Raw genomic sequence first — 15,925 nt, forward strand, 5'->3', positions numbered from 1 at the left:
AAAGGAAAATGAAATAATCTGTCATATTGACTTTTTCTATTCCCTATAAGTAAGTTAGCTAATCTCTTTTCTCCTTATGAATTTCAATTGTGTTTTCATTATGATCATTGATTATGTTTTTTATATTTATATTTGTTTTCAAATACCATTCCTTGCTGTAGCCCCCTGGGATCTCTGCTACCCCGTGCAAAAACATTCAATAATGCCAATTAGGTCTTTACATTTACTCAGTTGGACTTTTCTTTGTTTGTTTGTTTCCTGTATTGTAAGCTCTGTCTTTAATCAGGAGTACACTGGATACTAGTAGCACTCAGACCTATATTGCTCTGGGGTTAACCAGCTTGGGCAAGCAGCAGGAGATGGAGATGGCAATGTATGCCAAGGGCTGGTGAAGGAGTAGATGGACAAGAAACAGGTTAAATAGATGTATCAGAAATCTGACTGGGTCAAGAGTCAGCAAACTAACCAAACAGGCATCAGGCTGTCAGAGAAGCAGAAAAAATCACCAGGTCAAAAGGAAGGCAGGCACAATGATGATCTGAAATTAAAAGGAAGTAGTCTGGGATCAAGAAGACTACTAAAGTCAAGGGGGCAGAACAGGAAATGAAGAGACACTGTTGTAGTGGACAATGAATAAAATGATTCCTTTCCCTACACCTTATCTATCTTTCATTATCTCTGATAAAACATTGGTGTGGACACTGTAGGTGGAACCAACAGTTAGCACCACCAAGCAAAGGAGAGGAGTTCAGAAAATGGATTTTTTTTTTTTTGACAAGAAAATATCTATAATCTTTCATTGCCAACACAGACATAGCAACTTAGTTTTCTCTGAATTAAATTATAGGCCATCTGACATTTTAAACAACTCTGCCAAAACCAAAAGGAAAAGTCACTGGAAAATAGTTTCTATTTAATTGGTCTCATTTATTTCTTTTTCTTACCTCAATGTTGCTTTTTTTTTTCTACAGTCTCTGCGTCTATCTTATACATAATTTTCTACAGTCTTTGGTGTCAAGCTTGATAATTGATAGCTTTGCGGGTTTTTTTTTGAATACCATAAACTATTTCATTCTTTTGCTACTTTGGGGAAAAAAAGTGCTTGTAAGAAGTAAAAGATAATTTAACTGAACTTTGGGGAGGGGGATCCAGCAACACGAATAGCTAAAACATTATGCTCAATTAAGTATAATAACAAATAAACTAAAAGCATAGCATTTATGACATATCAGACATTGTTTTAAGATTTTCAATAGTGACTATCAATAGTGACTATTAAAAAAAAAGAAGAAGAAAAAGAGTGTCTATTGGGGACAATACAAGAACTCAGCCACAATAATGAGAGTTTGGCTGAGGACTGGGAGGCCTATGTTACTGTGAAGAGGAAGGGAAGGACCCATTTGATGGAAGTAGTAGAATTAGCTGGATTTAATGCCAAATGGATGCTGAAAATAAGGAGGACACAAAAATCTTAATGACTTTTAGTTTCCGACTTGGGTGCTGAAAAAGTATAGAAAAAAGTGAGCCAAGGGGGCTGGGTGGTGGTGCTCATGGTTAAGTACACACAGTACTGTGTGCAAGGGCCCACTCAAGTACCAGGCTACAAGCCCCCTCCCTCTCCCCACAACAGGGATGCTTCTCAAGTTGTGAAGCAGGTCTGCAGGTGTCTATCTTTCTCTCTCCCTCTCTGTCTTTCCCTCCCCCTCTCAATTTCTGTCTTATGGAATAAAATTGGGGGGGGGGAGGAAAAAGTGGCTGGTAGGAGCTGTGGTTTCATAGTGCCAGCACCGAGCACCAAAGATAACCCTGGAGGAAGAGGAGGAGAGAAGAAAGGAAGGAAGGAAGGAAGGAAGGAAGGAAGGAAGGAAGGAAGGGAGGGAGGGAGGGAGGGGAAAAAAATGAGCCAAACCCAAAGCACAGAATAGTGATGAGATGAAATACTGTAACAAGTGTAGACTTAGATATGCCAAGTTTGGAACACCTGTGGAAAATGCCTACCTATCTATTGAGGAAAGATCCAATCCAACAGGAAATTAACTATATGTCTTGAAATGTGGGCAGATTAGCACTTCAAAGGGAAACAGGTGGGGAGCAGGTGGCGGTGCACCCAGTTTGGGGTGCAAGGACTAAGGTTTGAGCCCCCACTCCCCACCTGCAGGGATAAGTTTCATGAGTGGTGAAGCAAGTTTACAGGTGTCTATCTTTCTCTCTTTTTCTACCTTCCCCTCCCCTCTCAATTTCTCTCTGTCCTATCAAATGAAATATTTTTTTATTTCTTTATTGGGGAATTAATGTTTTATATTCAACAGCAAATACAATAGTTTGTACATGCATAACATTCCCCAGTTTCCCATATAACAATACAACCCCCACTAGGTCCTCTATCAAAATGATTTTTTTAAGGAAAAAATGGCCACCAGGAGCAGTGGATTTGTAGTGTTGGCACCAAGCCCTGGTGATAACCCTGTTGGCAAAAAAAAGAAAAGAAGAAAAGGAAAGGAACAGAGGGAGGAAGGAAAGAAGGAAGGAAAGGGAAAAAGAAACAACTATCAGAAGCAAACATCTGTTTAAGAGTTCCTATAATCTTTTTTACAGTCAAAAGTGAACCTTGCTATGGGGAGGGGGTGGGTTTCAGGAAGAGTGGAGAGATGACAAAGCACATGGGCCAATGCTTCAACCCAAGCCAGTTTGGGTGTGCCATGTTTACACCAGTTCCCAGAGCAGCAGAGGATTCAGAAGGGAATATCTTTGTAGCTCCTTCTTCTCTACAGAACACAATCATTTCATACATTTCTGATACCTGGGGAGAACAGAATATGAACTAACACAAATCTAGATTCACAACAAAGAAGGCATATCTTCCTCCAGCCATATCAAACACAACCTTGAACCTTTCAAATTCAAACTCACCCAAATGGATTAGGATCTGGTCCTGAATCGGGATGACCACTCACTGCCCACCTGGCAACTAGAGACACCTCTCCAAAAATCCAATGCGTGAGAAACAGAAGGTTGCCAAAAGCAGCTCCTGCTAACCAACAGTTAGGTGTAGTGGCCATCCCTTTGGTTGCCTCACCAGACTTTTTCCCATCGTGTTTACTGCAGTCACCATCTAGAATAAAAACCACAAGCTGGTTAGTTAAATGGAAAAGTAGCCTCTATGGTAAGAAGACTTTAAGGGAGTAAAAAAGCAGTTCTCAGGTTCAAGTTTTAAAAGGAGATGAGACATACTGCCGTGCTGTGAAGCAGAATGTGCTGAGAATCAGTGGCAGGGGGGAATTCAGGCAGGTTGGATCAGGAGTCATGGGGGGCGTGCAACGCATTGTGGAATTTGACAAAATCCAGAAGGTAATCTTCTTAGGGATTTAAAGGCACACATGCCAGGAGAAATAACAGCACACTGACTGAAAAGTTGCTGTGTGTCAAGTCATGCTTAAAGCCCTTCACATGAACTCATTTAATTTTATTTATTTATTTTTTGCAGCACTAGAAGTTCATTCATGCATGATTTTGCCATTTCTTTTTTTTTCCCTCCCCTCCCGATTTTGCCATTTCTAGGGCCAACTTTTTCATTCTTTTTATTTCAGAAATGGAGCGACACAAAGACTTAAAGGGACAACAGACAGAGAGAGGGAGAGTTTCCCCGGATGCTCTGGTGCACCCTGTGATGCAAATTTCAAACCCAGACCACATGCAAAGCAAGGGGCATGCCCTGCCAGGTGAGCTATCTTCTGCCCCTTGAACTCATTTACTTTTCATAACTTTGAGATTGGCATTATCACTAATACTATTTTACAGATTAGGAAATCTTATCCAAGTAGAAGTACCTTGGCCAAGATCCAGAAACTGGAATTGGAGTTCAGAGAGTCAGGCTCTAGCACTTGTGTACTTAATTATCCTACACCTTTTGGGAAGCTTTCACCAACAGCTCTTCATTCATTGCATCAATAACATCACATACACAAAAGTAACAACTAGAGCAAGCACTGGCAGGAGAATTTCATCCTGGAAACAGAGAGCCTGTGGATACTGTTCATTGCACTGTGAAGTCTTCTGAAGGATAAAAGAAAGCCCCCAGGGTCTGCCTGTCAGGCAGAAACCGTATTTTATAAGGAGGAGGAGAACCAACAAAGAAATCAAAGGAATGAGGAGCTTCACGTGTATGAGGACCTGGGTTTGATTCCCCCAGTGTGGGAATGAGGGAGAAGAAGGTCAGGACAGAAGATGGCTGAGTAGACGGCCTTTAGAGAAGAGATACCTAAACTGGATTTGCTGAGTCGTAAGTTGTGTACTATGGTGCGTGAGTCACCTTCCCCACCCTAACCTCCCCTCTATAAAATCTTCGATAAAGCTACCCCAAAATAAATGCTGTTATTATCAGATGCCTTGGGGTAGCTGAGTTTTGTAAATGGGGGCACAGGACATAAACAGGAAGGGACATGACTTTAAAACAGAGGTGAGAAAGAAAACAACTGAAGTTAGGAAGCTTCAGTTAGTTGTTTGTCAGTTCAGATGCTTGTCAGGCTGGACCTGTGAAAACTGCTGCCTGAGTTTCCACCTCTAAATGTTAGTGTTCCATAAACTATAAAACATCTATTCAGGAATTAGATTTAATTTTCAATGTTCTTTTTTTTTAGTACTATATTTTTTATTGGGGAATTAATGTTTTACATTCAACAGTAAGTACAATAGTTTGTACATGCATAACATTCCCCAGATGCCCATATAACAATACAACCCCCACTAGGTCCTCTGAATCCTTCTTGGACCTGTATTCTAATAGTAATGTCACCTGACCAATGTACATGATTTCATCCTATCTTCAGTGCCTGTTTTATACCAAAATTGGAGCCAAGGCACATTTTTCGTGATGAACCAAAGCCGTCGGCACTTCCCTTAACCTGTAAAATTTCTGCTTGTCCTTACAAAAGAACAGTGAGTCACTCAGAGTCAAACAGTAAGCCAGCAACAGGCTAATTAGAATCTAGTAACACTTCTTTTCAGAAGAGTCTCCAGTTAGCACATGAAGCAGACAACCAGGTTGCGTATGTGTTTCTGTCTGGGTAAAAGTCAGTTCCAGAAATACAGGTGATTCAAACGGTAGTACAAATATGCAAGATTGCTCCTTCTTTTCAAGTTTAGATTTGGAGCTTGAATAGCTTCACAGTCAGGGTGGGAGAAGAAAGATAAAAGACACAGGTTGTTCACACAGCTCTAGCTCTCAAATAAGTTTCGTCTTACAGAGATGTACTTGTGGCGCCGGTCAGGGTGGAAGTAGAAGGATGAAGGACCTGGAATGCCCTGACCAGAGGAAAAGAAGAAGACGGAACTGCATGCTAGTTTATAAGGATAAAGCCTGGGGGCTGGGTGGTAGCACAATGGGCGGGTTAAGCTCACAAGGCTTGAAGTGCAAGGACTGGTGGAAGGAACTCGGTTAGAGCCTTCGGTCCCATGGCTCCCCACCTGTGTGTGTGTGGGGGTCACTTCACAAAAGGTGAAGCAGGTCTGCAGGTATCTATCTTTCTCTCTCTCCCCCCCACCCTCGATTTCTCTCTGTCCTATCCAATAATAACAAGGGCAACAACAACAACAAAACAAAAAAAAAAAAAGGGAAAATTGGCCTCCATGAGCAGTGGATTCATACGGCAGGCACCGAGCCCCAGTGATAACCCTGGAGGCAATAAATAAATAAATATAATAATAATAAAATTTAAAAAGAAGAAAGCTAAAGCCTGAGAGGCTGGGTGGTGGAGCATCTGGTTGACTGCACATGTTCCAATGCACTAGGACCCAGGTTCAAGCCCCTGGTCCCCACCTGCAGGGGGAAAGCTTCACAAGTAGTGAAGCAGTAGTGCTGCAGGTGTCTCTCTGTCTCTTACTCTCTCTGTCACCCCTTCCCTCTTGATTTCTACCTGCCTCTATCAAATAAATAAATAAAGATAAAAAACATTTAAAAATTAGGATAAAGCCAAATATGAAATTTCACTTCTCTTGGGGCAACTTCTTCATTCAGATAGATACAAAGAGTGAGGGAGAGTGAGGGAGCTTCCTCTGCTATGCGGTACCAGAGCTCAAGCTTGGGTTGTATACATGGACACAGTAACAGCCTACCCAATGAGCTATGTCTCAGGACCCACATTCAGCTTTTAATTCCACCCTCACTATGGCAAGAGAAAGATGACTTCTACTTAGGTTATTAATCCACTGGCTGTGCTGGTAACTATTTCAGAAGGAAAAACATTAAAATGGAGAGATGACCTAAAATAGATTTCCTAGCTTCTCCCAACATTAAGACCATTAGTTTCACTCAGCTTTGTTCTTACCTTTAGGTTCCTGTTTATTAAACTATTTGTCCTGCTTTTTTTATATCTTACTGCCTTACAGCCACCAAGTTGCAGACGTTACCATAACATCATCCCAACTTCCCTGGGCAGTCTCCTATAACCTCACCTCTCCAGAATACTACCCCATGAGAAGAAGACAGAAACAGGCTGGGGGTATGGACTGACCTGCCAACATCCATATTCAGCAGAGAAGCAATTACAGAAGCCAGACATTCAACCTTCTGCACCCCATCAAGAATTTAGGTTCATACTCCAGAGGGAATAGGGAAACTTCCAAGTGAGGGAGTGATACATGAAACTCTGGTGGTGGGAATTTTATGTAACTGTACCTCTGTTATCTTACAATCTTGTTGATCATTATTAAATCACTAATTAAAAAAATGGAGAGATGGTACAAAAAGCCTGCCTTATATTCATAAAAGAAAATTAACTATGTAAGAGAGAAAACCCCTAGTAAACTGGGCATACTCTTACCTGTATAAATGCGATCAAGTGTGGCTATAGTACTCAGAGCCAGTATCACTCTGTTGAACATCTGATCATTCCAGATTGGGTTCAGTGAAGTGTACCATATTCGAAGAACAATCAGAAGAATTTGTCCTAAAATGAATCCCCAGATCCTGAGGTACCTATAAGTGTAAAAGTATTTTTAAAGATTTAATATTGTCTAATGACTGATGGGGTTTCAACGTTAGTTTCATTGGATGAATATACCGCCTTGCTTGTAATTTGCAGGAATGGACAAGACTTAGCCTTTATATAGCCTGCCACCTACTTTATTTATACTTATTTTAACTCTTTAATTCCCAAAGCATTATTAGAACTGATAGCAAGTGTTCATATTATGGTTTTGTGAAAAGATATTTGTTGGAAGTCGGGTGGAAGCAGAGCAGGTTAAGCGCATGTGGCACAAAGCGCAAGGACTGGCAAAAGGACCCTAGTTCGAGCCCCCGGCTCCCCATCTGTAGGGAAGTTGCTTCACAGACAGTGAAGCAGGCCTGCAGGTGTCTATCTTTCTCTCCCCCTCTCTGTCTTCCCCTCCTCTCTCCATTTCTCTCTGTCCTATCCAACAACAACATCAATAACAACAACAATAACTACAACAATAAAACAACAAGGGCAACAAAAGGGAATAAATAAATAAATGTTAATAAAATAAATAAACAAGAAAATGTTTTTTAAAAAGACATTTTTCAAAAAGGAGACTTTTGCAAGGCCAGTTGGAAAATGAATACTATAACTTGACACTATAACTTAGAACTCTTGGTCCCAACTTTCTCTTCCCTAACTGTTAATACTTGTTTTTGTATAGGTACACAAAATACAAACCATACCTTTGCAAACCACTTCCTGTCCACCATGTCACAGCTTGGACTATCAGGGAGGAAGACACACCAAGTGCAAGAACCACTAGCCGAAGCCTGGCATTTGGGGCCCAGAAGGAGGCTATACCACCTAAAAAAAAATTAAGGAAAGCTAAACATGTCTAGTAATCTTGTACTGGTACTCAGTGATCTGCATTTGATAACTGTCTTTTATAATACTATCTATCTTTATACTCACAAAGATAGAGTTAAAATACAATTGTGTGTATATGTCACTTAAATTTTTATTGAAATAACATTCACAACGTAAAATTAAAAATGTTTGATTATACAATTTTTTAATATATTCACAAATTTATGCAACTAATACCAGTAAATAACATTTTCATCACCCAAGAAGAAATCCATATCTATTAGCCATCCCTCCCAACTCCTTCTCCCTCCCCAGTCCCTAATTTACTTTCTGTCTGAATGGGCAGAACTCCTTTTTTGGACACTTCATATTAGTGGGATCATAGAAAATGTGGTTAACTGTGACTGGCTTCTTCCACTTAGCACAACATTTTCAAGGTTCATCCATGTTGTATCAATATTTATGCTTTTTATGGATGGCAGCATTCCACTGCATGGAAATGCTGGGTTCTGTTTATCTAGTTATCAGCTGATGAACACTGATGGGCATCTGAGCTGTTTTGACTGTTATGAGTAACAGTTATGCTACTATGTTATGTTATGCTACTATGAATATTAGTGTATATCATGTTGTGAGAACATATTTTTTCACTATTTTGTTGGGTATATACAAAGCATTGGAGTTGTTTGGTCATGCTCACTCTAACAGTTTGAAGACCTATTTATCAAGCTGTTTCTCTAAGCGGCTTACATTCTCCCCAGCAATCTGTCAGGGTTTCAATTTCCCCACATCCTGGTAACAATTATTCCTGTCTATATTTTTTTTCGTGTAGCCATTCTAGTGGGGAGATTTCTCTAAGTCAAAAATAACCTAAATCAACAAGAGCCGTGAACTAGTTTAACAGCAGTCTACATAGTAACTAATGTAATTATGTGAGGTGACAGAGGTAATGTTTCATGTCTTATCTTTTCTATAGATATGTAAGAATATCTTGGGACTCTTGTGAAAAAAAAAAAGTTGTCTCAGGATGGAAAGATAGCTCCCCAGATAGAAGACCTGCTTTGCATACACATGGCTCAGGTCCAAGCTCTAGCACCATGGGAGGTGCTATGGCAGGGAGAAAGAAGGTGAAAGGGGAACAAGAGGAAGTATCTCAGAGACCATATCTATCCCAACCTTATTTAGTTATCATATTCCTTGTAGCCATCAGAAGTTACTGGTTTATAATTAAACCTCAATAATGAGACTGCTCAGTTGGGAGCTTTGAAGGTAAGACTGCCATAGGCAGCACAAATATGGCACTGATGAGCCCACTCCTTGAAAAGTCAACTGGAGAATGTGATGCAGAGATGAAACATTCAACATTCAGGTCATATTTCATATACGGACATGGTAAGACAACAATCACTGAACTACTTACTATGTACTAAGCACTGGCAAGAAGTTTTCATATCTTTATAGAGCTAAAGATTTCACATGCATTTCCTATATTCTTGCATCGAAATGGCACCATCTTTATTAAGGGAAATTTTTTGCAGTGGGTTAAGTATATCCTCGACTTGGGGGGCCAGGTGGTGGTGCACTTGGTTAAGCACACAGATTACCAAGTGCAAGGACCCGGGTTCAAGCCCCTGGTTCCCATTTACAAGGAAGAAACGTCATGAACAATAAAGCAGTGTTGCAGGTGTTTCTCTCTCTCTTTCTCTTTCTCTCCTTCTCTCTCCCTCTCTCCTCTCCCTTCCATTTAGTTTTTCTCTTACTTTATCAAATAGATAAAACATTTTTCATATTTTTCAATTTTAAACATTTAAAAATATAATTTAAAAATATGTTTAAATTGCATTTTTAATTTAAAAACCAAGACCCTCCAACTTTGCAGATGGCAAGAGAGATTACTGTTCTCACCATGTTTGTCCTTCTTCAGGGACTGGCACACTAAAAAATAGAAGGTAATTTCCTAGTAATTGCTATTTTGGAAAAAAAAAAAAAAAGTCAACTGAATTTTTTCCAGACAGGAGAAATACATGACCTGACTCATAGGCAAATGTCACTTGGAAAATTCAAAGAAACAAACTGCAATGTAGCAGAAACACAGGACATGCTGATTCAGCCAAACTGGAATCAGGTGTTTAGAGGGTTTAAACCTTTTATCCATGACCTCACCTTCTTTTTCTTATTTATTTATTTATTTTTACTATCAGTACTTCTCCATAATCAGTATTTTCTGACATTAATTTAATTCAATTTAGTGATAGCAAGTGCATATTTAAAAACTTTACTTGGTCTAGTCTTCCAATTTTACTAAGACTCTCCGAAGAGAAAGAGAAATCTTTTTTGTATTCAATCATTTAACACTCAAAATAAATCTACATGATTTATGTTGATTTTTAACTTTAAAAAGTCTCAAATACTTCTAAATCTTACCAACAGTGATTATCCGTAGCAAGATGAGCATCCATTTCTTGTTAACCAATTTCCAGAAAGGGGGAATTGTTAGGAATATTGGAGACAGCAATGCTATGCTAAATCCTTCAAGCCCAGTGAGTTCTAGTGTTTGCAGAGGAAAGTAATATATCATCGGCGCCAGGTCATGGTAGAGAGAACAACAGACATATCCTAGGGGGTAAAATGTTGAGAACAGAAAATGTAATTTTGTCTGTTTCAAATGGTTACCCTACCCTACCCCTGGAGGGCTGTTGCTCTGGCTGGAGAACCTCTCCACACTCTGCCTTGAACCTGGTTCCAGTATTAGAACGTCTTCCCTTCCCAGCCAGGCCCAGGTTGAGAATAGCTCCCTGCTAGTGAAATTATTCCTTGTTTGTCATTTAACCGTATTCATATGTCAGACCTCCTCCCCATTTAAAACTCTTCCTTTGGAGCACTTAGATTAAACTTGATTTCTTAACAGATTTCTGATTAATAAAAATCCCTTCAAGTCCATACTCCATTCAAAAATAGGTTATAGTTAGCCAACAATCATTTTCTTCTGAGTAAGCCATTTTAAAGTCCACCTTTAGAAGGTAGTGTTGGTGTGTATACGTGTGTGTGTGTGTGTGTGTGTGTGTGGCAACAGAATATTGAGATATGAACTCAGTTTCGGCTCTCCCAGCTACTATGTAATAACTGACACTAATGGGGCCCTGTCAAGTATTCTGTGCTAAGTACTTACAAGGATCTTAGTCCTCATATCTAGAACTCCAAAGCTTCATGAGTAGTGAAGCAGTACTGCAGGTGTCTTGTTTTCCCTCTATCTTCCCCCTTCCTTCTCAATTTCTCTCTGAACTATCAATCAATAAAAAAAACAATAAAATAAAAAAAACATTATAACAAGCAAACAAGAAATATTCCAGAGGCCCAGAAATTAAGTAGATGACTAAGATCACAAAAGTAACAAGAGGTAGAGCGAAACTGAACCCAGAGGTTGGCTCCACAGGGTTTACTAACTCCAGTTGCTCCTCTTTCTGTCTTTCTAATTAGTATAATTCTTTTTTTAGTTTTTATTTATATATTTATTATTGGATAGAGACAGAGAGAAATTGAAAGAGGAGGGGAAATAGTGAGGGAGGGAGACACCTGCAGCCCTGCTTCACCACTCTTGCAGCCTTTCCCTTGCAGGTAGGGACAAGGGGCTTGAACCTGGGTTTCTAGCCACCGTAATGTGTGTGCTTAACCAAGTGCTCCACCGTCTGCCCCCCTAATTAATATAATTCTCTTGGTGATTTAATAATAGTTTACAAGATTAAAGGATTACAGAGGTACAGTACCACACCACATCCACCACAAAAGTTCTCTCATAGTTATCACTGGGGGTGGTGGTGCAAGCACCTCCCGTTCTTAATCAGCAGACAGCACTTCAACCACCTCACCTAGCTCATTTGTTGGGAGTAAACACAATTTTAAACTCTAGGACTACCTTGTCCCCACCCTACCTCCCAACCCCACCCCTGGATCTTGCTACATCACCGAATTCAGAACCACGGAGACTAAGCCTGGGAAGTGGGCCCTACTGAGCAATACCCGCGCCCAGAGAAATCCAGCACTAAGGAAAGCGTCCCTCCCAGGCCAGAGGAACGCCCGTTCCATTCTAGACAGTGAAATTCTAGCAAACTATCTCACGTCGGTCTGGGAATTCTGATTTTAATCATCCAGCTCCGAGAGAACAATTGTTCTTCGGACTTTTGGCAAAGTTGCTAAGTGAGAACACGGACAAAAACTCTTCTCCAAACGTCCAAGTAAGCAGCGGCCACCGAAGCCACCAGTGCGGCGCCAAGACGCAAGGTGGCCGGGACAGGGCGGCAGCCCCCGGGAGGGCGCTCCTTTCCTCCCGAAAGTTTTATTTCAGCCTGAATTGCATGAAGTTGAATTTTAAAAGCACGGGATGGGGGGAGGTCTCGAGGGCGGTACAGGCCACGCGAGTCCTTGCCAACAACTGGAGAGCGGGGCATCCCGCGGCACCACCCCAGGGTGGCAGGGGGAGCTGGGGAGGCGAGCCCGTCTCTCGTCCAAGCCCGACCTCTGGAACCGCAACCTCGCTCGCTCGCCTTTCCCTGCGGGAGCAATCGTCCCCACGGACCCGCACCAGCTCTAGTCCGCGCACGGATCTCGCCTGCCTGCGCCCCCCCCCCCCGCCCCCGCCCAGCTCAGCATCGCCGGCAGGGCGGGGCGGCCCCAGCTTACCCAGCAGCGTCTCCAGAAAGAGTTCTCTCCACAGCGAGCGCATGGCGCGGCGTGGAGCGGCGCTTTGCGGGCGAGCAGCGCACGTACCCAGCGCCCCTCGCCGTGGCCGCGCCCGCCCGGGTCTGCGCCTGCACCCCAGGGCGCGAGCCGGATCAGCCACCGCACCGCCAGCGCTCAGAACACAGGTGAGGGTGCGGTCACACCGCAGGGCCGCCCCGCCCCACCACAAGCAGCCCAGCCTGCCCAGACCCGGGCGCAGTGCTCGCTCGGCCGCCGCGCGCGCCCCAGATGCCCGCGCTCCCTGGGAGGCAGCTCAGCCGCGACACCGCGCAGCGGGCGCGCGTCCCAGCGAGGGCATCGACAGCCTGGCACCTGCAGTCCAGACAACGCCAACTTCCTTGGCCAGTTCGCAGAGCAGCCTCAGGGATGAGAGCTGCCGGCGACCAGGAAAGAGCAGGGACAGCCTCTGGCCGGCCGTTGGTGCTCTGGTGCAAAGGAGGTCCACTAAAAGTTGAGGAAGAGGTCAGAGACCCAGAAAGGGCGGTCCGAGCTGCTGGAGAGGGCATGAAAAATGCGCTCTGAAGCCTTGCAGGGCCTTGTGACCTGGACCTTGGCATTAAGGCCCAAAGTTTTCATGTTTCCCCTCATCATGAATACTATTTTTTTTAACGTACACAGATTTATATCACGTTTCTCTTACAGCCTTTGCTGTTAACATACCCTCAACTTGAAAATTGTAGTTATCAATTAGTGGTAGAAATACCTTCCCAAGGTTTCCCAAGGTTTGCTGGTTCAGAGGAGAACCACTTGACCACTTTACTCCATCTCTGCTTTGGTAGTAAACTGCATTCTGGAAGAGTGGTCAAATAATCGAGAAACTACAGGGTTTCCTATGATTTTTAGAAACGTTGCAGCACTTACGTCTCAGAGGAGAGAAAACAGCTAATGCGAGTGGAAACTCTTAATTTTGTGAATAATATCTTTGAGCGGCCCATCCCTAGGAAGTCAGAGTCATGCTAAGAAGAGGGCACTGGGCCAGTCACCTGTCACTCTAATATTGTCACACCTCAGGATGTCGTGTATTTTTTTTATTATGTCGTGTATTTTTAAACCACTTCAAAACAATTCATTTCCAATTGTAATTAAAATTCCTAATTTGTCACCTTGCTGTGAAGCTACAGAATGGTGGTTGCATAGGGATTTTATAAAAGCCACTTATGAGCAGTTGTAATAAGGCCATACCCGTTTGGAGCAAGAGTTCCAGATCACTAATACAGGGATAAACTCTTATCAGTTTCAGAAATAACCAAACTAGAACCAATGAATCACTAAAGTAGTGACTAGTAAAACTTTAGAGTGTGCATGTAAAAAGGCAGATTGCATACTAGGAAGACTCAACGAAAAACGGAATGAGGTCCAGACACATTGTAATAAAGCAATTTATACAGTGAGAAAGTGGTGTTTATACTTCACATTGATTGGTTGTAAAAATGAATTTAAATTTATCTTAAATGATTGGTATCTATAAGTAGTTTCCTCATGCTTTGTTTGTATATATAAAGTGACTTTGTTTGCTCAGGGAAAATTTTCAAGGACTTTGTGGTATTTTGCTTTTAACAACACAAAGGTTAAAGGATTGGAGCTAAAAGTTCAAGTCATTGTCAGTAAGTTTCCTAAAGCAATGTTGTATGATCTCAAGTATAGTCTTTTGCTCCAGGGCACCTGAATATTTACATGGAAAAGAATAAAGTAGGAGCCCTGTGCCACATGATGTAAGAAATTAATCCGAGGGGGCTGTGTGATAGTACTCGGGGTTAGCGCACATAGTGTGAAGCCCAAGGACCCACACAAGGATACCGGTTCGGAGCCCCCAGGTCGCTTCACTAGCAATGAATCAGGGCTTCAGGTGTCTTCTGCCTTTCTCTCCCTCTCTCTGTCTTCCCCCTCGTCTCTTGATTTCTCTCTGTCCTATCTAGCGGCAATGACATCAGTGGCAACAATAACAATAACGACAACAAGGGCAACAAAATAAGAAAAATCCAGGAGCAGTGGATTCATAGTGCAGGCACCGAGTCCCAGCAATAACCCTGGAGGCAAAAAAAAAAAAAAAATGAAAAAAATGAAAGACACGTGGAAGTGGTAAGATGTTTGTGACTTAGAAAGGAAGTGAAGGTAATACCATAGGGAAAAAAGGGGGGGGGAACATAGATATAGACATAGATAGATTATAAAGTCAATCTATATCTGTCATCTTGGAAAACTACTGCAGTTTCAAACAGAGGGTATGAGGACACAAAACTCTGGTGGTGGGAACCATATGAAATTATAGCCCTATTATCTATAGTTTTGTAAATCAATAGTAAATAACTAATAAAAAATTTAAAAGGAACTTTTAAAATTTTATTTATAAAATGGAAATATTGATAAGAACATAGGATAAGAGGGGTACATTTCCACATAATTCCCACCAACAGAACTCCATATCCCATCCCATCCCCTAATAGCTTTCCTATTCTTTATCCCTCTGGGAGTATGGACCCAGGATCATTATGGGGTGCAGAAGGTGGAAGGTCTGGTTTCTGTAACTGCTTCTCCACTGAACATGGGTGTTGGAAGATCCATCCATACTCCCAGCCTGTCTCTCTTTAGTAGAGCAGGGCTCTGGAGAGGTGGGATTCCAGGACACGTTGGTGAGATCGTCTTCCCAGGGAAGTCAAGTTGATGTCATGGTAGCATCTGCAGTTTGGTGGCTGAAAAGCATTAAGATATAAAGCAGAAAATATTGTTAAATAATCAGGAATCTAAAGGCAAGAATATATCTGATTAGATTTTGGGGTCTCCATTTTGGAAAGAACTAGTAGGTCTATTTTAGGTATATTCCAAGGGGCTCATGACTTTAATAATTTTTGCCTGAGCCCAACAGTTAACATGCAGGTGAACCCAAGGTATTGTCTGGGGAGATGGTGTCAGAGTTGGGAATAGGACTAAAACGCCAGATCAGGGTGATGGTGGCATAGTTGGGGAAAGGACTAGAAAGCTGGATCAGGGAAAAGAGTAGCTTCCAAATATGGGGAAAATATATAAATATTGTTAACTGTAAATCCCATCAATTTAATCTGGGGTCCATATTTGTCCCAGGAGCCTGTGTAACCTTTGCATCCCTGTAGGTCTGAGCTTACATTCTGTGGTCATGGCTAGGAACATTCTAGGTTACACTAATTTCAGGACCTATCTTCCTTGAGTGGTAGAGTATGTTGGCCCAACCTCCCTTCAGAGAATGGGGCTGTGCCTACGATTGTTGATCCTCATAGAGGGGAAAGTCCTATAGGGGCTCACAAAGGGATATGCTATGTTGTTCCCAATGAAGACGAACAGTGACAGTGGAGACAGGGATCTGTTAGAGGTCTAGGCTCATCACATCTGTGTGGGAATCCCAGGATTCCCTG

The 15,925-nt window shown here is 42.0% G+C and overlaps 1 protein-coding gene across 3 annotated transcripts in view; it reads right to left on the reverse strand.

Annotated features, from left to right (window-relative positions):
* The window catches only part of CWH43 (cell wall biogenesis 43 C-terminal homolog), a 67,166-nt gene extending 54,379 nt beyond the window's left edge, over window positions 1–12,787 (reverse strand). Inside the window, exons 1-5 of one of the 3 annotated variants that reach the window (XM_060188073.1) lie at window positions 12,480–12,787; window positions 10,227–10,418; window positions 7,679–7,799; window positions 6,819–6,973; window positions 2,911–3,112 (exon numbers count right to left, since the gene is read on the reverse strand). In XM_060188073.1, the coding sequence (XP_060044056.1) occupies window positions 2,911–3,112; window positions 6,819–6,973; window positions 7,679–7,799; window positions 10,227–10,418; window positions 12,480–12,522 (713 nt within the window). In that variant the 5' untranslated portion in view covers window positions 12,523–12,787. Of the gene's footprint in view, window positions 1–2,910; window positions 3,113–6,818; window positions 6,974–7,678; window positions 7,800–10,226; window positions 10,419–12,479 lie in introns of those variants that run through there. The other 2 variants (XM_007539697.2, XM_060188074.1) reach the window with 2 other exon arrangements.
* Between the last annotated feature and the right edge of the window lie 3,138 nt (window positions 12,788–15,925).

Source organism: Erinaceus europaeus, chromosome 3 (genome assembly GCF_950295315.1).
Source record: "Erinaceus europaeus chromosome 3, mEriEur2.1, whole genome shotgun sequence".
In the NCBI taxonomy this organism is placed as follows: domain Eukaryota; kingdom Metazoa; phylum Chordata; class Mammalia; order Eulipotyphla; family Erinaceidae; genus Erinaceus; species Erinaceus europaeus.